Source organism: Neovison vison, chromosome 1, assembly GCF_020171115.1.
Source record: "Neovison vison isolate M4711 chromosome 1, ASM_NN_V1, whole genome shotgun sequence".
Classification (NCBI taxonomy): domain Eukaryota; kingdom Metazoa; phylum Chordata; class Mammalia; order Carnivora; family Mustelidae; genus Neogale; species Neogale vison.
The window spans coordinates 168,445,206-168,467,509 of NC_058091.1; the positions used below are offsets into that span (position 1 = coordinate 168,445,206).

At 50.8% G+C, this 22,304-nt stretch overlaps 1 protein-coding gene across 4 annotated transcripts in view; it reads left to right on the forward strand.

Moving 5' to 3' along the window:
- Nucleotides 1-22,304, forward strand: part of COL23A1 (collagen type XXIII alpha 1 chain) — a 318,044-nt gene that overhangs the window by 261,836 nt on the left and 33,904 nt on the right. For 3 of the 4 annotated variants that reach the window (XM_044262799.1, XM_044262818.1, XM_044262826.1), the window contains exons 4-5: nt 11,973-11,980; nt 13,616-13,642. In XM_044262799.1, coding sequence (XP_044118734.1) covers nt 11,973-11,980; nt 13,616-13,642 — 35 coding nt within the window. The remainder of the gene's footprint in view (nt 1-11,972; nt 11,981-13,615; nt 13,643-22,304) is intronic. The other variant, XM_044262810.1, reaches the window with a different exon arrangement.

Below are 22,304 nucleotides of genomic sequence, written 5' to 3' on the forward strand. Positions count from 1 at the left end.
AGTACACACTTTGGAGAATTAGTCCAGGAAAACCCCAGAGCAAACAAAGAGCAACAATAATAACCAACAGCAACACAAATCCTGGAAAGGAGGATGGATCTCTAATTTCCATAGTAGCCACATTAGATTATTTTTAATGTCCAGTGTTTAACAAAAAAAATATGAGACACGCAGAGATATAAGAAAGTATAACAATGAAAAAGGAAAAAAAAACAGTCAATAAAAACCATCTGTGAGGGCACCTGGGTGATTCAGTGGGTTAAAGCCTCTGCTTTCGGCTTGGGTCGTGATCTCGGGGTCCTGAGATCGAGCCCTGAGTGGGGCTCTCTGCTCCACAGGGAGTCTGCTTTCCCCTCTCTCTCTGCCTGCCTCTCTGCCTACTTGTGATTGCTCTCTATCAAATAAATAAATAAAATCTTAAAAAAAAAATCTGTGAGCCCAGTTGGACTTACTTGACAAAGATTTTACTTATTTTTTTAAGACTTTATTTATTTAAGGGGGGCGCCTGGGTGACTCAGTGGGTTAAGCCGCTGCCTTCGGCTCAGGTCATGATCTCAGGGTCCTGGGATTGAGTCCCACATCGGGCTCTCTGCTCAGCAGGGAGCCTGCTTCCCTCCCTCTCTCTCCCTCTGCCTGCCTCTCCATCTACTTGCGATTTCTCTCTGTCAAATAAATAAATAAAATCTTTAAAAAAAAAAAAGAATAAGACTTTATTTATTTATCTGAGAGACAGAGAGCAGGGGGAGGGGCAAGGGAAGAAGGCCAAGCAGACTCTGCTGAGGGTGGAGCTGGACACAGGGCTCGATCTCATGACCCTGAGATCACCACCTGAGCTGAAATCAAGCGTCAGACACTTAACTGACTGAGCCACCCAGGTGCCCCTAGATAAATATTTTATGTTGACTGTGATAAATTGTGTTTTAAGATCTAATGGAAACCAAGTCTAAAGAATTAAAGGAAAGCGGAACAGTTATGTGCCACCAAATGGAGACAGACTATCAATAGAGAGATAGAAAGTATAAAAAAAAAAGGTAGAAATTCTGAAGCTGTAAATTACAATAACTGAAATGGAAAAATTCACTGAAGAGTCTCAACAGAGGGTTTGGGCTGGCAGAAGAAAGAATCAGCAAACTCGAAGATAGGTTAGTTGAGATGATCCTGTCTAAGGAAGACAAAGAAGAAAGAATGAAGAAAAATGAAAAGTCTCAGAGCCCTGTGAGACCCCGTCAAGTATGCCAACGTACATGTAATTGAGACCTCAGAAGGGAAGAAGAGAAAGAGGCAGAAAGAATATGTGAATAAATAGTGGCCAAAACCTTCCCAAACAGAAACAAAAATGCTATTTTATATATCCAAGAAGCTTAACAAACTCCAGATAAGATAATCTCGAAGAGATCCACACCTAAGCACATCACAACCACATTGCCAAAAGCAAAAAAAGGAAGAGAGAATCTTGAAAGCAGCAAGAGAACAAGGACTCAGCACAGAAAAGGAATCCTTGATAAGATTAATAGCTGATTTATTTTCATGAAATCAGCTATTAATAAAAAGCATGAAAGCCAAAAGTCAATGGGGATGACATATTCAGAGTGGTGAAAGAAAAAAAAAAAAAACTGTTAACAGAGAAATCTATAGCAAACATATATTTCAAAAGCAAAAGAGAAATTAAGACATGCCCAAATAAACAAAAAAGTGGAGAGAATTTATTTCTATCAACCTGTCCTATAAGCAGGTCTGTAGGGATTCCTCAATCTGAAGTGAAAGGACATTAGACAGTAATTTATTTTTAAAAAAGATTTATTTATTGGGGCACCTGGGTGGCTCAGTGGGTTAAGCCACTGCCTTCGGCTCAGGTCATGATCTCAGGGTCCTGGGATCGAGTCCCGCATCGGGCTCTCTGCTCAGCAGGGAGCCTGCTTCCTTCTCTCTCTGACTGCCTCTCTTCCTACTTGTGATCTCTCTCTGTCAAATAAATAAATAAAATATTTAAAAAAAAAAGATTTATTTATTTATTGGAGGGGGAATTAGGGGGAGGGGCAGAGGGAGAGGGAGAAGCAGATTCCCCCGTGAGCTTGGAGCCTGACACAGCACTCAATCCCAAACCCTGAGGTCATGACTTGAGCCAAAACCAAGAGTCAGCTGCCCAACTGATCTACCACCAGGAACCCCTAGACAGTAATTTAAATCCACATACAGAAATAAAGAGCTTCATGAGGTAGCTACATAGGTATATAGAAAAGACAGTATATAAATTTATTTTTATTTGTTACTTTTTGCTCTCTTCTGATTTAAAAGCCAGCTGTGTAAAGCAATAATGATAAAACTGTGTTGATGGGCTAATGGTGTATAAAATAGTCATGTTATAAAAATACAAAGAAGGAGATAACTAACATGACTATATTGGAGCAAAGTATTTGTTTGTAATTAAAAGTAAATTGTTGTGGTGCCTGGGTGTCTCAGTTAAGTGTCTGCGTTTGGTTTATGTCCTAGAGTCCTGGGATCATGTCTGCTTCTCCCTCTCCCTCTGGCCCTCTGCCTGCTTATGCAAGCTCTCTCTCTCTCAAATAAATAAATAAAATCTTTTACAAAATAAAAGAAAGAAAGTAAATTGTTATTCATCCAAACCAAATTATTTATTAAGATGATAATTATAAACCCCAGGACAACCACTAAGAAAATTATTCCAGAAGTATGGCAAGAGAAACAAAAGAATTAAAATAGTATGCTAGAAAATATCTGTTTAACAAAAAGAAGCAATAATGGGTAATAGAGAAACAAAAAAGACATAAAACCTAGAGAAATTAAATATCAAATTGGCACACCTAAATCCTGCATTAAAGGTAAATGGATTTTAAAAAACCCAAATACCCAGAGAATTCCTAAGAAAGAACAAAGTCAGAGGCATCATGCTTCCTGATTTCAAACTATACTATAAATCTACAGTAGTCAAAACAGTATGGTACCGGTATTAAAACAGACACCTTTAGGCACATAGACCAATGAAACAGAATCCAGAGTCCAGAGATAAACCCACCAATGGAGCACAATGGTTCCAGTTTCTCCACATCCTTACTAACACTTGTTATTTTTTTATAGTAGCCATTCTATCTAATGGATGTGAGGTGATGTCTCGTTGTGGTCTTGATTTGCATTGCCTTCTTGATGATGATGTTGAGTGCCTTTTGGATCACATTATTTACTTACTTACTTACTTATATAAAGAATCCTCAGGGGCACCTGAGTGGCTCAGCAGTCAAGCATCTGCCTTTGGCCCAGGTCGTGATCCCAGAGTCCTGGGATCGAGCCCCATGTTGGGCTCGCTGCTCAGGGGGGAGCCTGCCTCTCCCTCTCTCTTTGTCCCTCCTCCCACTCCTGCTCGCTCACACGTGCTCTAATAAATAAATAAAATCTTTAAAAAAAAAATAGAATCCACAGAGGAGTGCCTGGGTGGCTCAGTCAGTTGGGCGGCCAACTTGATTTCAGCTCAGATCATGATCTCAGGGTCCTGGGATTGAGCCCCACATCAGACTCCACACCCGGTATGGAACCTACTTAAAACAATCATGAAAACAACAAAAGTCCAATGGATTTGCTTTCCACTCGGGCTTCTCATCGGTACCCTTGCCTGCCCCGCACAGCATAATGAGCAGGGTGATTTCTAGAGTCAGCCTCCGTGCCCAGGCTGGCCTTTCGGACCCTGAATCTCAGGGAGGCATCCTTACCCCTGACTGTGCTGCCCAAAATGCTGGGGGCGGGGTGGGGGGTGGCCCTTCTGAGGTCCCATCTCAACAGGATGCTCCTCAGACCTGCTGTTCAGTTAGGGTCGGTTCTGCAACATGAGTGAAAACCACAAAAAACTACCAGCTGTGCTTCTCTTCCCCCTGCAATCTAAGGGGTGTGTGAGGGCACGTGCATGTGTGTCTGTGCGTGGGTGTGCATGCCAGAGAGCGTGCAAGAGAAAGAGTGAATCTGTCATTCCAGCCAGCATTTGTGTTTGGTGCCTATTAGATGTTGCTGCTGTTCTGGGCACCTTACAAGTGTATAACGTGTCCCTCAATGCTCCCTGATGGTACTGGCCTAATTAATCCGGGCCAGAGACCCAAGCTGAGTGCCAGCTCTCGGACTCATTACTGACTCTGGATTTGCCAGCCTGCAAGCCTCATAGCATCTATCCACCAACTGAGTTTAAAAGTCCACCCAGGGGACGCCTGGGTGGCTCAGTTGGTTGGACAACTGCCTTCCGCTCAGGGCGTGATCCTGGAGTCCCGGGATCGAGTCCCACATCAGGCTCCCAGCTCCATGGGGAGTCTGCTTCGCTCTCTGACCTTCTCCTCGCTCATGCTCTCTCTCACTGTCTCTCTCTCTCAAATAAATAAATAAAAAATCTTAAAAAAAAAAAAAAAGTCCACCCAGTTTAAGGAGCACCTGGGGGGGCTCAGTCAGTTAAACAACTGCCTTCGGCTCAGGTCATGATCCTGGAGTGCTGGGATCAAGTCCTGCATGGGGCTCCCTGCTCAGCTTCTCCATCTGACCCTTCCCGCTCTTGTGCTCTCTCGCTCTCTCTCTCAAATAAATAAAATCTTTAAAAAAAAAAAAAAAAAGGCCACTCAGTTTAAAAGCCCCAGAGAAACATGGCTGAAGGTCTCTATCTTCGTGGTGGGCTGGGTCTTCAAGGCACCTGCCAGGTAGGGGGAAATATTCTTCCCAGTTTGCTTTTCCAGAAATACACCATTTGGGAAACCCTCAGGAGCTGTATGTTCCCCAGAGGGGCAAAGAGCTCCTGGTTTGGGAACCCCTTTAGAGCTACATCAATTCGGTTCAAGAGGCCACAGGCTCAGTGAACCCTCTACTCTGACCCATTTTATTTAGTTCCCAAGTCATCTGGCTCATATTTCACTGCCCCCCACGTTCCTGACAGCAAAGTAAATGGATGCAAGCAGTGCCTGGGACACATGTTTGAAAGCTGTGTGCGGAACGCGTGGGAGGCCCTGCAGCCAGCCTCACTTTCTTTTTTTGTTTTTGTTTTTATTTTATTTTATTTTATTTTATTTATTTGAGAGAGAGAGTGAGAGAATGAATGGGAGAGGGGCAAGGGAGAACATGGGACTCGATCCTAGGACCCTGTGATCAGGACTCTGGGATCATGACTGAAGGCATGAGCTGAAGGCAGATGCTTAACTGACTGAACCACCCAGGCGCCCCTGGCCTCACTTTCTAAGAACAGCTCGGGGGAGCTCTCGCTCCCAAGGCAGTTTCTCTCCGCCCCCTTTGTTAGGCTCAGAGTCAGACAAGCCTGGGTTCTGTCCCAATGGGAGCAGGACATGACTCTGGGCATGGTAACCTTTCTGAGCCTGTGGTCTCATCTGTAACCTGTGACCGGGGAGGATGCAGCGGGGGTTATGAGATGTTTGGGGAAAACCACGCAGCTCCCAACATGCACACAGAGTCGGGAGTGAGTGACGGCTCCTTTTACAGCATCTCCTCCTGCTGCACCCCTCCCCCAGCCCCGGGCTGCACACTCAGGACGGCAGGGAGCTCACGAGGATAATCCCAGTCCGAGCTTTCTTTTCGTCTTCCTTCCTTTCTTCTTCTTCTTCTTCTTTTTTTTTTTTAAAGATTTATTTATTTATTTATTAGAGAGAGAGAGAACATGAGCATGAGCTTGGGGGGGGGCGCAGAGAAAGGAGAGAATTTTAAACAGACTCCATGCTGAGCATGGAACCTGACACAGGGCTCGATCTCAGGGCCCTGAGATCAGGACCTGAGCTGAAACCAGAAGTGGGACACTCAGCCGACTGCGCTACCCACCCCCCGGCATTCTCCCCACCCCTGCCCCAAGTCTGAGCTTTCTTGGAGGGAGCTTAGAGGAGAATGTGAGAAAAGGCAGCCAAAGCCAGAGGACCAGACAAAAACACAGACCTCATTCCAGCCAGTTTTCCGTTAAAGCTTATTGCCTTTTCTGACTTGGTAAGCTGGACATGTGTATCCAGGGACACCAGAGAGCCCTGCAGTGGAAGGTCAGTCTCTCCTACTCTCCCACCCCCACACCCCCACACCCCTGGCTCTGTCTTCCCACCATTCTGTTCCCCTCCCCACAGGCAAGTGGATGAACACAGTCTGTGTCCACACCCAGAGATGTAGCTCGTTCATCCAACAAAAGCCTGTTGGTTTTTTCCTTAGCTCAGATGGCTAAATAAATAGTAATACACTGTTCCATACCTTTTTAAAAATGTAACAATACAAGGTGCCTGGGTGGCTCAGTCACTTGAGTCCCTGCTTAGCGTGGAGCCTGCTTCTCCCTCTCCCGCTCACCCTGCTTGCTCACGCTCTTTCTGTCAAGTAAATGAAATCTTACAAGAAAGAAAGAAAGAAAGAAAACATACGTAGCCTTTCCGTATGTGAAACAAAAGCAAATCTTCATTCATAATGTGAGAAATGATGGTTAAAACTATAATCACAACAGATACCCATTTGGCAATGCTAATTAGGATTTAAACTGTTTGTGCCAACTGCCACAATGATGATCCTTCTAGAAATGTATTCTGTGGATGTGTTAACATATATGGAAAATGACAGGTATATAAAAATAACCATAGCATAACTATGGGTAGGGGTGCCTGGGTGGCTCAGTGGTTTAAGCCTCTGCTTTTGGCTCAGGTCGTGATCTCAGGGTCCTGGGATCGAGCCCCGCATCGGGCTCTCTGCTCAGCAGGGAGCCTGCTTCCTCCTCTCTCTCTCTCTGCCTGCCTCTCTGCCTGCTTGTGATCAAAGAAATAATTAATTAAAAAAAAAAAGAACTATAGGCAATGGCCAAAAATTAGAAATAGCACAATGGGACAGCAGAAAGAAAGGAGGGTGCATTTCAGCTTTAAATGGAAATACCACGCAGTTGTGGAAAAGACTAACGGGATTCTATATGCTCTACTGGGGAACAAGTTCCAAAGTATATTGTTACATTTTTTTAAAGATTTTATTTATTTATTTCAGGGAGGGAGACAGAGAGTGCAAGCATGAGCTGGAGGTCCGATGGAGAGAGGGACAGAGGGAGAATCCAACTTCCTGCTGAGCAGGGAGCCTGACACCGGCTCAATCGCAGGACCCTGAAATCATGACCTGAGTGGAAGGCAGACACTCAGCCTACTGAGCCACCCAGGCACCCCAGGGCTCTTTATGTTTTCTCTGAACTCTCCCTTCATAATCTTTTGACTGTTTTTCTCTTAAGTTGTTGATGTTTTTAGAGCTGATTTGTAGGAGCGTTTTTACGTCAAGGTACATCAGCCTTTGTGACCTGAGTCAGAAATATTGTTCCCACTTTCACTGTTGACTTTGCTTACAGTGCTTTCAACCTTGTAGGCATTTGGGGTTTTATATGGTTGAATCAGACTTTGATTTTATGGCTTCTGGATTAGGGACTATAGTTGGAAAAGCCTTCCACTCTCCACAGTTAGAAGGGAATTTTCCTCTAGGATTTTTTAAGTTGAAGTATATTTACCACGCCGTGTTAAATTAGTTTCCAAGGTACAATATAGTGATTTGACTTCTCTATAGGTTGGGTGTGCTTATTACAAGTGCAGCTACACTCTGTCACCATGCAACATTATTTCCTTACAATTGACTATATTCCCTAAGTCATCCCCATGACTTATTCTTTCCGTAACTGGAAGCCTGTATCTCCCACCCCCCTTCACCCATCTTGCCCATCTCCCTCTTCCTCTGGCAACCACCAGTTTGTTCTCCGTATTGATGGGTCTGTTTTCCTCTAGGATTTTTATGATTTTTTTTTTAACATGTAAGTCTGATCTTTCTGGAATTTATCCTGGCTCATGCTGAGGCACGGATCCAGCTTCACTTTGTCCTGATAACCACCTGACTGCCCGGCACCCTTGAGTAGCACTGCCCCTCTTCCCACGGGCTCCAGGGGCTCAGGTGGAGAGTCAGGGACAGACCACAGCATGTGGTGTAACATTGGGACCTTTGTCCCTAGGAACCATGAGAAAATGAGGGCTGGGGGCATGGGGGTCCATGTTTTGGACTCAGGTCCATCTGCGTCTTGAAAATAGCACCCTGGCCCCAGAGTGGAGATTGGAGTAGCAATGACTCAGCCTGGATCGTGGCACACCCTGCTCCTTGCTTTTGGGTTTGAGCTCCTGGGTCTGCAGCCCTCCCACCAAAACTCCTTCTGGGTCAATTCCTGGGGATCTAGATATGCACACAGATGCCCCTCACACACCCAGAGCTCCTTCAGTGAGCTGGACCTTCCGCTGACCTCCCTCCCACGGTATTGACCAGTACCCCATCAACACCAGCAAATGCAGTGTCTGTGAACCCCACACAGCTCACCCGAGCCCACTGCCTTTTTCCTTGACCCCCACCTTCCTTCCATCTCATGCGTCTTCCAGCCCATGGATCCCACCACATCATCCCGTCTGGTTCGAATCACACACACACACTCTAGCCCATGCAAGGCAACTGGCGGCTTGAGGGAAGCATCCCCCCGCTGGCTGGTGACACTAAATGCCAGACCCACATGTGGATGTCCAGGCTCCCGCCCCCAGCAGGGCCACCTCTGTGTGCCATCCTCAAGGTCATCACTCCAGGATCCCCTTCCCCTCCTACGGATGACTCCCCTTATGCATACATATGGCTGTGTCTCTCATCTTGAAGAAGTAGCCCTCTCTGGACCCCATGTCCCCAGAGCACCTGCTCTTGTGTATTTGCAACCCTTTGGGGCAAAACTTGAAAGTGCTCGCTACCCATATCCCTCCTTGCCCTTCTCTTGGAGAAGCCATCTCCAACCAGATTTGCATATCCATCACTCCCCTTACCACTACGTGGCTAGAGCCCATGGCTGGTTTGTTTTTTTTTTTTTTCCAAGATTTTATTTATTTATTTGAGAGAGAGAGAGAACACAAGCAGAGTGAAGGGCAGAGGGAGAAGTGGCTCCCCACTGAGGAGGGAGCCCAGTGTGGGACTCGATCCCAGGATGCTGAGATCCTGACCTGTGCTGATGGCAGATGCTGAACAGACTGAGCCATCCAGGCACCCCCAGTAGGCTGGGCTTGGTCTTCATTTTACTCAGCTGTCTGCAGTGCAGGGCACAGGCAGCCACCCGCTACTCCTCAGTGCACTTTCTCCCCTCAGCTTCTAGGAATTCCCTCTTTTCTTCCCAACTTCCAACTGTTGGGACATCTCTGAGTGCTGTGTGTATGTGTGTGTGTGTATAAGGCTGAGCTCCTGATCCTTCCAGCCAAACCCGCCTGACCCACAGTCCCCCCACCTTTGTTGATGGCAACTCCATTCTTACAGTGATTCCCGCTAGAATTGTGGAGTCTTTCTCGACTCCTCCCTCTCATGCTCCAGAGAAATCCTCTTGGCTCCACCTTCAGAATCCATCCAGAGACCAGCCCCCAAGCGCCCTTTCCCCTGCGCTGCTGCCTCTCTTTCTGTTGTACTTGTCATTTCATAGGTGATGTACTTGTTTGGTATCTTGGGTACCTCCCTCGCTAGAAGATCAACTTCTTAGGATGGGGACCTTTGTCATGGTCACTGCTGTGTCCTGCGAGCCCAGAACAGCAGGTGCTCCGTGAATGTCTGCAGAGTGGATGTGCCAGTAGATGGGAGAGGGAGAACATGTCAAGGGGGCCTCATCATTGTCCGGGTCACTACAGGGGTGGGAGGGAACATCACCCACAGAGACTAGGAACCAGGAGAGAAGCACGTTTGTGGGCAGAAGACCAGGAACATGTCTGTGCACCTTGGCTGGGCTTCTGAGGCACAGCTGGGCTTGGAGACCCCTATGTGGGACACTTCTGCATAGGGTAGTCAAGAGTGTGATGAGATCCCTGGGAAAGACGGGAGAGGTGGGGACAGATGAGTTCAGCGGAGGACTGAAGAGAAGAAAGCCTTTGCCATGAGCTCTGAGGAGCTTCTGTGTGAGGCTGGGATGGATGGAGTCAGATGAACAGCGAGGGAAGTGGGAGGAACGTGACCTTTTGGAAACCAAAGGGAGAGAAAGTTTCCAAAAGGCGGGCTCACTCAGCAGTGTGGGATGAGGAAGATAAATCCTTGGTGGGGTGCAACAGGCAGGGAGGCAGCTGTGGGTGCAGGGACCCTGGAAGGCAGGGCAGGCCGGCTTCTCCAGCTTCCATGACTGGACACAGACAGGAGGCTGGGGACAGACGTACATACGGGCTGATATGTGCATGTAGCGTCAGAAAGATGATGGTGCGTCCGTCCAGTGGCTTTTCTTTTCCTCGGAAAACAAGGCACTGGGTCCCCAGGTGAAGGTGAGAAGTCCGTTGTGCAGCTGACCACGTGACCAGCGCCCTGCCCCACCCTAGTCTAGACTCGGGGGACCCACAGCACCCCCCCCCACGTTACCATTCTCGGGCATGAGCGCTACCATACGTCAGTTTTTCAAGCCAAAGATCTTTGTCTTTTCTCTCCTTCTTCTATGCCCTGTGCATCCCTCCACCCCCCACCCCCCCACTTCTCACTGAGAAGTATCTTCTCACTCACTTCTCTCTTCTCCATTGTGAGCCCACGAGTCCCGGCCACCATCACCTACATGGGGACAGCTCCCCTGCACCCATTCTCATGCCTCCCACCCCTTCTCCGAGCAGGACCCTTCCAGCCCCCTACTTCCCACTGCCCTTCAGATCTCATGGCATGGACACATGGCACCAAGCTCTGGCTGGCCTTCTCCCCATGCCCTCCTCTCCCCTCTGTAGACCCCAGCCCCTCAGAAACCCAGTGGTCCTGGTGCATTGGGGGTTTTGCCATCTCTGCCCCACAGCTCCCTCCCCCTTCCTAATCACTTTCCCCTTCAGAACCCTGCCTGGCTCGGAAGTTGCTGCACTTTTCCCTGAGCCAATTTCTTCAGCATCTGTCCTTCCCAGAAAGATTGTGCAAGTCCGAGATCCTGTCTCTTGTATTCCCCAATGGGGCCCCTTACTTGCCCTGCCGGGGTGGGGGTCCGGCTCATCAGTGGCAATCCACAAGTATGCGTGGGCCAACTGCCTGCCGAGTATCCCCTCCTTCCTGTGCCAATGTCACTATCCAGACAGAGGCCTTCAGGGAGCAGAGAGTTTACTGGATTGGGTGGGAACAGCATGCCTTTAACGGAAAGTGTATGGGGTTCAAGAGTCAGGAGAGCTCTTTCTAGAATGAGTTCTACCCCTTAACCCACTATGTGGCTTTGGACAAGTCATTGCTTTCTCCCTGGGCACTCATGTTGTTATCACACATCCGGCAAAGATGGCTGAGAAGGTCAAATGCAACATAGTTTGTGACCCAGGAGGCAAAGAAGACACCTGTAGGCTTCTCAAATGTTCTCCAGGAGTCCTCATCTGTTGGGGAGGCGGGGGGTAGGTGTCAGCGTGCTGCACCAGCCTTTCCTGGAGCAGCACCCTGTGTTTCTGGACTCAGCCCCTTCAGCTTCCCCATGCATACCCAGACCGGCACCCCTAACCCCAGGCTGAGCCACGGGCACCTCCTGCCTGTCTGCTCAGCAACACCCAGACCTGCACCCTTAGGAGTGCTCTGCCCTCTGCCCCAAATGTTTTCTCCCCCAGGTCTTTCCCCTTCAGTAGAAATGAACTGACCCCAGGTGAGCCCCCACATTTGTTCTTCAGGCAGGAACAGGTCTGAATTCTACCTGGCTTTTGCCCAAACTAGACGTGGGTGGGCCCCAGACAGGGATCAACAGCTTTGCAGTGAAATGATCGCCGAACCAGTACACCGGCAGGGTGGGTGGTTGGGGGAATTGTCCTTACCACCCACACGACCGCCCCTGCCCCTGCAAGGACAAAAGCACCCCTTCTATCCTGCCACTTGGCTTTGGGGCCTATGAGAGCATCAAAGGCTTGCAAGGAGGGGCGACCAGCAGCTGTGTGAGGGAGGGGGGTGGCCCGAACAAGGGGACCCTCTCTCCCTGCAACACTGAATGTGGCTTCTCTGCTTATGTTTTGCAGGTCCTCCCGTAAGTGTCCTGGATTATCCTCTCTGTTCCTGAAAGATAAGACAAGTCATTCTCTTCTGTAACTATTACATGAAAATAATCTTTAGTTAAGGAGGTGTGTTGTGTCCTTTGAAAAAAAAAAAAAATCAGTCCTGGACAGGAGCCATATTTTTTTTATTTTGTAGATGAGTGCCAGCCCAGGATTCTATGGGGTTGACTTCCCCCTGTGAAGCATTCTGTGACACTTTTTTCCTTCTAAGAGAGCTGGCCCCGGTCTGGCTGAGCCTCCGGGACTCTCTGGCTCAGCCCAGGTGCACAGAGATGCAAGTGCCATGTCCTCATTTTCTAAATGCTCTGCAGCAGTTAATCTGTTTAAATGTTTTTGTCTCCTGTGCTTTGGCGCAAAGGGCTCTGGAGCCAGGCAGCAATGCTAGGAATCATGGGGTCCATTTTCCGGATTGGCCAAACTAAGTTTGCCTCCCAGGTTTGAGCAGCTGAGCCCTCCAGGGAGCACCGCACCACCCAGCCCCAGCCAGCCAGAGTGGGGAGTGGGGAGAACGGTGCACTCGAGGGACTGGCCGCCAGGGGGCAGTGCGGAAAGCAGGGGATGCTCAGCACCCTGGATCTCCGGAACTCGGGGCTCCTTCTGCAAAGACACGTGCCGGGTGCGTCTTTGATTCATCTTGGCAGTTTTCTCAGAGCCGGATGCATCCTGACGAATCCATTCAGGGAGCTCCCTGACGGTCCGCCTGAGCCCAAGTGAACCTTCTGAAGGAATGAATGCCTTTCGGATGAACAGTTTTATTTTTGACTTCCCCTTAGCATGACTCCCTGCCCCACGGACACCCTTCAGGGTGCAGCTCCTCTGTGCGTGCAGTGACACCACACCGGGCCAGAGGGCGAGCCAGTGAGGATGGGTAGATGTATTGGCCACCGGCAGTATCTGGCTGTTGAGTCATTCCCGGCTGTCACGGAGAGGCTAGCCTGTGTGAACTTGCTGGAAGTGCCTAAGGCAGAGGGCAGAGGAGTGATTTTCTTTCTTTTTTTTTTTTTTAAACTTGGCTGTTAAACTCTTAAGTGTATTCAATAAATGCAGAATTCTCAAGCTCCAGCCTGAGATGGGTACCGAGTATGGGACAGTGGCCCAGTCAGTGCCCAGAGCCCATCGGGCAGAGGAGCATCCGGGAGCAAGAAATTACACCCCCCACCCCCACTCTCATAGCTCAGGCTTCCAAGGCTGTCTGCCCCTCAACCAGAGCCATTTCTGCTCTCTAGCCCTGATTTGGGGAGTCCTTTTCCATGGTGGTGGTGATACCACCCTTCAGAATCACCATGTCCCCCTCTGGTCCTTGCCATGTGCCCTCTGCCAGCCCACCCCCCCCACATGGGTGTGCTCCCTGGTGGCGGGCTCCCCCACCCCCAGCTTGGCTCCAAGAGGCAGGAAATGGACTCTCTGTCTCCCAGACCCATCACAGCCCTGAGTGCCCCCCCACACACACACACCAGGAGTCATTACCAAACCATCAGCCTTTACTGCAAACCCTGCTGAAAGTGGGGAGGACCATGCGGGGGGTGGGGGGGCTGATTGAGTTATAAGTGTTGCCATATGGTTTTCTGCTCAAAGTCTGATTATTAATGACGTATTAATTACCACAGGGGCAATCAGGACGAGATGGCTACCCGGTAATTTGCCATTTATTTTTTGCTCTTTGTGCCCTTTTCTCTGGAGCTGATCTTCTTCCTCTGAGCCTGTATTTAACTGTCTGCGCTCCTGCCCCCTCCTCCACCCCGCCGTTCTCCTCTCAGTGGCTGAGGTCTGTCTGTAGAGGGAGGATTAGCAGTAGGAGCGCCATCTGTCTGCTGCTCCAGCTGTCCTGCAAGCAAAGCAAAGAGGCTCAAGGAGGAGACTACTTGGCATCCCGAATCTTCCAGAAACTCTTGCTGCCCAGGCTGTCCGTGCTGAGCTTAGAGTCTAGCCCTTGGCGGTGGAGCACCCCACCCACCCACCGACCCTGGCTCAGCCGCCAGCCTCTGTTTCCCCAGCGGGCAGGGGGCTGCTTGTCCCAGCCCACTGGCGTCCTGTCAGCACTCAGGGGTCAGGAGACTGGTTGATTCCCGTGTGGTCTTTGTGGTGTCATCACTTCTCAGATCTTTTGAATTAAACCTCAAAGTTGGCTTATATTTGAAATCGGTATACCCCCGCCTGGGCTGGGTGAGCACCGCCGGAAAAGGGAAATTACATAGAGCTGCGCTATTGTCTAGTCCTGCTCAGAGAGGTTAAGGAGCAGGGCCCCTAAATCCAGAAGTCCTGATGCATCCAAGTGGCCGGAGGTGGGGGGTGGAAGGAGAGCATGGCAGGACCTGGGGTGCGGTTGGAGGATGGAAGTTGTTTTGTGCCCTCCAGCCAGGAAGACAGAGGGAGGGAAACGTGGCTTGATTCAGAGGCCTCGCTAATGACCAGCTCTGTCCAGAGTCGGGACAGGCTGGTGGTGGAGGGCGGGCCGGGCGTTGGGGTGCTCCGCGCAAGTGCTGCCAGAGCCGCCTTCCCAGGGAGCTGTGGATGGCAGTCCAGTCCCGAGCACTGGGCACCAGGCAGATCTGGGCTTGCAGGCCAGCGCTGTGCGTCCCAGCTGGGGACCCAAGAAGAGTGGGTAGTGACTGGGGTGAATGGGTTTCTTCCCTCGTCCCCCATATTGGCTCCTCTGAGCGTAGAGTGATATTGATTCCTTTCTCTCTAGCTGTGAGCCTGAGAGAGGGTGCTGGCTGATGGTGGGGATAAAGGACAGGGTTTCCAGACCAGCCCCCACCCAGGTCCCTGATGCGGACTTAGGAAGCCGGTCTTTACGCTCACTGGCTGTGAGGCTGTGAGGCTGTAAGTCTCCAGCTCCCCCACTGTGAGGGCAGTGGGGTCCAGGTGAAGTGAAGTGAGGTTCTGCCTGGAGCCTCCCAGGTGACTGGGCTGTAAAGGAATTAAGCCTGAGGTCTGGCATGTGAAGGACATGGTGCCCAGCCTGGGCCAGAGTTGGGGGCTCGGTGAGTTGGGGAAGGGGAGGTGGGGGTGGGGGGTAGGCGTGAGGGTTGGGGGGATGGAAGCGCAGTCATTGTGTCCCTCTGGTGTGAAGTTGGGAGCTTTCTGGGAAGGAAGCGGCCAGGCCTGGCGAGGGGTGAGGGGACCCTGTCAAAATCTCGGATCATGCACCCACAGGTGCACAGGGCCTGGGAGCCCCTTTTCCTGAGGTCCCCTAGCCCCAGCTTGAACCTGGGCTTCCCTTTCCACACTGATATGGCATCTTCCCCAGCTGGACTGGACCTGCCCCCTGCTGGGTCCAAGGTGTCCATGCCTTGAGTACCAGGAGTCAGCCAGGCCCAGCTGTTTGCCTCCCAGCAGCCTGGTTCCAGGAGTCCCACTGCTTGGGTGGTCACTTCTAGGATACCCACGGGCTGGGACTGACACCCCACCAGCCTCCTGCAGCGGGGAAAGCAGGCCTTAGGGGGCAGGAGACAGGTGGGACGACCTTCCCTGGCTGGGCTTGCAAGGTCCATGTGTTTTGAGCTGAAATTCAGGTCTGTTGACCCATAGACAGCCTGGTTCCCAGCCTGGGGGTGGGGTGGGGGGTGGGAGGTAGGTACTATCGCTCTACCATTCTCATCCCAGAGGTTAGGGAGGCTGCCACAGCAGGAGAGACCTGGGCCACCTCAGAGACACCACGTGTCCTGAGTACCCATGGGCTTGGAGTCGCTCAGACCCAACTCAGGATCCTGGCTCGGCTCTGTGGCCTCAGGCACGGTCCTCCGCCCCTCTGAGCCCAGGGAAGTCAAGGGCATGGAAGATTAGATAGGCTAACATATGCAGAGCCAAAGGGCAGCATGGATTCAGCAGGCCCTTGACCATGCTGCTATCTTTCCTCACCAAGGAAAGCCCCAGTGAGAGTGTGAGTGGTGGGGAGGGACAGAGGGAAAGGGAGGAGCAAACTGCCGGCTGAGCAGGGAGCCTAGAACACTTGGGACTCCATCCTAAGCTCATGATCTGAGCCAGAGGCAGACACTTAACCCACTGAGCCACCCTGGCTCCCAGGAAGTCACTCTGATCCACCAACATTCCCTGGCAGTGTTGGAAAAGGAAAATGACTTTGAGAACAGTCAGTTTTAGAAGAAGGTATTTTTCTGCAGGGCCAGCGTCAAGCCTCAGGGAGGATTTTTTTTGTATTCCTTTGTGTTAAAAACATGTCACATCCCAAAAGAAGTGAGGCCAAAAGAAATGTCAAGGTGGGGGGGGGTTGTGGTGGAGACTGTGCATGCTGTGTGTTCTTGTGTTCTGGATTAATCCAGGCTGGCTGCTTCCCTGAGCAAGAGCAGCTGAAACCAGGTCCATATGTGGACCTAAGAGCCGCAGTCAGGAGCCTGGGGCTCAGGAGCCAAGCGGGACAGTGGGGCAGGTTGTAGACTGACAAGCGCCTATGGTCACCTTGTGCACAGCCTCCTTGCAAAGAGGCCAGCTTGCCCCTGTCTGTGCAAGAAGTCACGAATAGCTCCCTGCTGATGACAACATACGCATGTTTATTAGAAAACCGTCCCAAAATAGAGAAAAGCGCAAAAAAGGAAAAAGTGATCATCATAATCCTACCACCCACAGATAAGTCTTCCCAGTATCTACGTGGTTGTTCTTTTGGGACTTGTTATGTGTGAGTTCGTTTTCGTTTATGATTCTAAAAAGGGGATTATTGGACATACTTCTTTGGAGACTTTTTTTTTCTTTTCATTTAATATAGCATGAGATGTTTCCAGATCCTGCAGAATTATTCTAACCCACTGAGCCACCCAGCCGCCCCATGCAGAATTATTCTAGAATGTACTAGCTACATAGCATTTTTTCATCTGTATAATTTAACCCAAGTCCAAGTTACGGTGTTTGTATTGACAGTCTTTTACACGTATGATCCACATCCTGGGAATAAATATAGGTGTATTTCCATGATTATCTCCTTAGAATCAATATCTAGAAGTTGAGTTGCTGGACCAAAGGGTTTGCATATGTTGAAGGCTTTTGATGTGTGCCAAATTGCCCTCCTGGGGGCTATTCTAATTTACATTCCCACCAACACTGTAGGAATGTTGCGTATTTCCCCAAACCCTGGCCAACTGTGGGTATTATCATACTTTTAAATCTATGCCAGTATGATAAGTTAAAAAAATATGTGCATGTATGTATCTTGTTTTAATTTGGGCTATATTTTAATGAGAAATGCAGTCTTGGAGATTAAACTAGTTTTAATAACGTTTGTGTAAACCTAACTGCCGCCTGGCGGTAGAGATTAGAATTGCAGGTATAATTGAAAGAGGAAATCAGCATTTTCTTTAAGAGCTTCCGGATCCTGGTTGGTCCTGGAACATCATGGAATCAGCAGCCTAGGGGGAGTTCTGAGCTCCGAATATTGTATGTCAGAGGTGGGACCCACAAAGGAGCCCTTAGGCACTGTGCTTGTCTTGCATTTTGGGGGTAGTAGTCAGCATTTATGTTGATAAAGTGATTTTTGCCATCTCATACATAGGCGGCTTGGCTCTGTTCAGCAGATCTGGAAGACATCCTTCCCTGTGCTGGGTTCTGGGCTGGCACAAAGATGAGTCACACCAGTGGTAGTCTTTGGGGAGCTGTGAGGGAGGGGGACCAACACAAACAAACCAATCTGCCTTGGGATGGAGTGGAAGGAACAGTTAGGGGTCACTGTGACTCCCTGGAGATTTCTTATACAAACGCTTTCTTCACTCCAAACCGTGGCTTCTGTCTACGAGGAAAGGCTTCATCTTGCCTACACCTTGACTTTTGCACGTCGAAATCCTTTCTCTTTGAAATTTTGATTGACTCTTAACACCGAGCTTTAGTGACTTTCTGGTTGGTTTTACACCTTCAGAGCTCAGTTTAAACATTTTCCAAAAATGCGTATATGACCTATCTTACAGGTCTTAAGGTTTCCATGAACCTGAAAGTATGAGGAGAGCATCAGGTTGTTAGGCCAGACATGCGGAGAGTTGATGAAATCCAGCCAGGCTGGTGTGGGGGGCTGTGCTCACTGAGCAATAAGTCTGTGTCAAATGCTTTCCCGGGTCTTTGGACCAACACCAAACAAGAGAGACAAGGGGAGGTGTGTGTGGGTTAAGCATCTGCCTTCGGCTCAGGTCGTGATCTTGGGATCCTGGGATCCAGCCCCATGTCGCGCACTCTGCTCAGTGAGGAGTCTGCTTCTCCCTCTCTCTCTCTGGCTCTCTCTCAAATAAATAACATTTAAAAGAACAAAGAGAGAAAAGGGGAGAGAAACACTAAACAAGGAAACCGATAAACCAACAAACAGTTAAATGTGCTAGGAAGAGGACAAAGCAGGGATGTATGGAGAATGCCAGCTGGACTAGTGGGTGGGCATAATGGGGATTAAGTCATCCAAAGGCTCTTGGGGAGGGTGACGTTTGAGCTGAGCTTTTAATGGTGAAAATGATGCTGAGATCTTGTGGGGAAAGTGTTCCTGGAGGAAAAAAAGCAAGTGCATGAGGTCATGAGTTGTGGGGAACCTTCACATATCCAGAGTACACGAAAAGGGTATGGGGCAGGAGGGCGTGGAGGGGAGGGGACAGGGGGGTGAAGCCAGAGAGATCTCCAGCCCTGTGTGGCGGGAAGCTTGTAGGCTGTAGGCTAACAGGCTGACCAAAGCTGGAGGCCAGGGAGACTTGGCTTTGTGTTTATAGAAACCACAGGCTGACTTGCCAGGGGCTCAGAGATTTAACCCCCCTCCTGAGGGAAGAAAGGACTGTCTCTTCCCCTCCCCCTCCCCCCTCCCCCCCAAGCCCTTCCAACAAGCCCTGGGAAGCAAGTGCACTTACTGAGAGCTGGCGATCACCATGGGAGGTCCGTGGTCTCCTCCCTACTTGACAGATGAGGAGGCTGAGCACTTGGCTGAGACATAAGGCCCACCCACATGACAAAGCCCAGAATCTCACACAGGCTGGGGGACTCCTCCCTCTGGCAAACCAGCTTGGGCAGCAGGTGGGGGCTCAGGACCATCTCATGTGGTGGCACGAGGATCTTTCTTCTCTTAGTACCCAAGGATCCCGTATCTGAAGTTGATATCCTCTTGACCTCCTACCTTGCTTTTATCGAAAGCCAGAGCGCACCCCATGTGCCACGCCATTATCAGCTTGTCCAGACCATTCCCTGCTCTCTGGAAAAACCAAAACAGAAAGCCAGGTCTAACATAAAGCCAGGTCTGTTTCTCCCTTATGGCCAAGTGTGAGGCTGGGCCCAGTGACCTTGGGAATCAGGTCAGTGGGAAACGAGTTCAAAAGCACATCTCAACCCTAAATGTGCCCGTTTGATGTCATGAAAAGCTGAAGTTTACAGTGGCCACACTGCGTGTCCAGATCTCGACGTGGGCAAGGACGGAGGGTGGGGTGCAGGGGTGCGCCTGGCTTCCCTCCTGAAAACCCCCAAAAACCCAGGCCATGAGAGCTTCCCATACAGAGAACTCTCCAGCATCACGCTATGATACATAGGGGCAGGGCTTTGGGCCCCGTGGAGGAAGGAGTGGCTAACTCTCTGGGACAGGGGGATGCCTCACAAAAGAGGGACATCTGAGGTGTGTCTTGAGGGAGGAGCAGGAGTTCGGCAGGAGGGCAAGCTGGGGAGACATTGCACGCAGCACACACGTGGGCGCTGTCAACCCCATGGGGGGTACAGTGGGGTCCCCATCCCCTGTGGACAGTGCCTCTGGGGTCAGCAGAGAGAGGAAGGAGGTGAAGTTGAATGCAGGGTTTGGAGGCCGCAGAAACCCCAAGTGATGTGGACTGGTGTGAACACAGAAGAGATAGACCTCCCTGGCAACAGGGCAGAACGGAAGGAAGGGGTTCTAGAATCAGCACGGGGTGAACCCTCAGCCTCGGGAAACCAGCACCCAGAACCCAGGTCCCAGGGAATGCCTCCCCTCGCTCTGGGCTGAACTGTGGTCGATGAGACAGGGTCTCAGCCTGGGACCAATTTTGAAACGCAGAACTCCGTTGGACCGTTTGGAATTAATCAAGTGAGCCAAAAAGGACCACGGAGCACCACGCATTCATATGCTTTCTTGCACTCTCGAAGTTCAAAAACAGCTTTGATTGTAAAAATGTAATTAGTTAAATGGTTCATCTGTAATATTCCAAATTCATCTGTTTTTCGATTTCGACAACCTACATCTTATTTTCCTCTGGCCCCCTGCGGCGCTGCTTCCCAGCGCCCCCCCCCCCCGCCCCCGATTCCGGGTAGAGCGGGGATGGGATAAAAGGAGACTTCCCGAGCCCCCGATAATGGTCCCCAGATTGGAACTTGGGGGAGACACAGCTGGGCCCGAGGGAGAGGGCCTCTTTGCTGGGATTTCCTCCCCACGGTCCCATTTACCAAGGAGTATGCACTCCTTGACTCAGGCCCCTGGCCTTGGACCTGTGCTGTGTTTGATTGTCACCTCTGGGGTCCCTATATGCCTTGCTTACCCTCCGTAGCTGTTCACATCTTCTTGGCAGTAGCCGAGAGCCCCCAGCCCCAGATAGCCGAGAGCCCCCAGCCCCAGATAGCAGCCTCGTCCCTGAGTCCAGCTCCTCCACAGGGCACCCTGTAGGGGGCCTGCAGATGAGGTCCCCTCCTGTCCTTTGTGGGGTGGGGAGGGGGAGGCCTGCAGTGACATCTTTGCACACCACAGCCCTCCCGCCCGATTGCTGGCTGAGCTTCTTCTCCCTTCCCCAGGCAACAAAGCAGTCATCCCTGCAGTACGTGGATGGCTTCTTCACAGACCTGAACCAGGTCACCGAGGCGAACTCAGGCCTTCCAAGCAAACAGACTTGAGAGAAAGCCATTGTTTGGGTACAGAGGGGGTCCTGCCAGCTCCTTCTGAAGTCAGAGACTGGACTTGTGTCTTGCTCACACTGTGGAAAGAGGATGGGCTTTGGGGTTCCATAGACCACATGGCCTCAGACACATCCCCAACCTGTCTTTGGCCACTGGGGTAACCCGTAAATGACCCCACAAGAGCCCTTAATGCTGGGCACACAAGCTGGGTTCGGTGATGGTCGCTGACCTCAGCAGAGGAGCCCTGGAGGCTGAAGGAGCCCCCTTTGGGCCAGTGCCCCAGTCCCCAGAACCCTGGCTATGACACACGTACCCCCACCCCCGCCACAGGAGTCCTCAGGTGCCCTGGATAGCCCTCAGCGGGTCAAAAGCGCCCTCTGCTGACCCCAGGGTTAGAGACCAGAGCCAGGGCGGGGGCCGGGGTGGGGGTGGGGGTTGGGACCGGACATCCATTCACATGGCAATGGGTTCTTTCAACAACCGTGTATTTTGTTCTCATGATTTATGAAGCATTTTGTTTGGCACTTGGGATGAAAGAGTGAAAAAACATCCCAAGGTCCCTACCCTCTTAGAGGTTGTGGTTGTGTGGGAGAGAGAATCAAAGTTCAACGGCACTTTGTGCCAAGGTCAGGGCTGGGACCACCTGCAACCCGGGCCTGGCCACATAGGGGTCAGGGGTGCTGCTCTGGGGAAGGGAGGTGTGACCTGAGAGCAGAATACAAGTAGGTGCTGACCCAGGTTGTTGGAGAGTAATATCCAGACAGAGGCTACAGAGAACAGGGCCAGCTGGCTTGGTTAAGAGTGGGGGTGGTATAGGCAGGAGGGCGCGAGGGGGAAGAAGCCAGCATCTTGAAGCCAGTTGGCTGCCTCCCCAGGAGCCAAAAGGTGGAGGGAATTTGCAATGGTGTCCAACCTGGGAAGGACTGGACAGACACAAAAACTTCACAAACCTATCTGACTGCCCAGGAAGCAGTGAGTTCCCCATCACTGGAGGTGTGCAAGGGCTGCACGCCCACTTACCTGGAAGGGCATCTAAGGAGAGGCTGGCCCCAGTGGGTCATCTTCCCACAAGTGAGTTGTTCCACCAATAGGGCCTCTTTGGGGGGCTACTCAGACCCAAACTCAGTGCAGCGGGTGGGGAGCTTGGTGTGGGGGTACTTTCCAGGTACTTCAGGTGCTTGCTGAAGCCAGAGGGGAATGATGAGGTGGGAAGCACTCAGGGTTTAGGCACGAAATTCAGGTTCGTGTCCCAGGTAGACCTGAGCACGCCTGACCTCCCTGGGGAAGGCCAGGCTGTGGCAGCTGGAAATAGGGAGGCTGGTGGAAGCTGGTGCAGGAGAGAGGCCAGGTCCTAGGGAGGAACAGGTGAGGGACTGGAGAGGGGTCCACGGTTTGGAGAGATGGTTCAGAGCTGGAAATGCAGGCTCACATGCTCTTAGTTGCATTCCCTATGTGGGCCAGCCAGGGAAGGAATAGATGAGG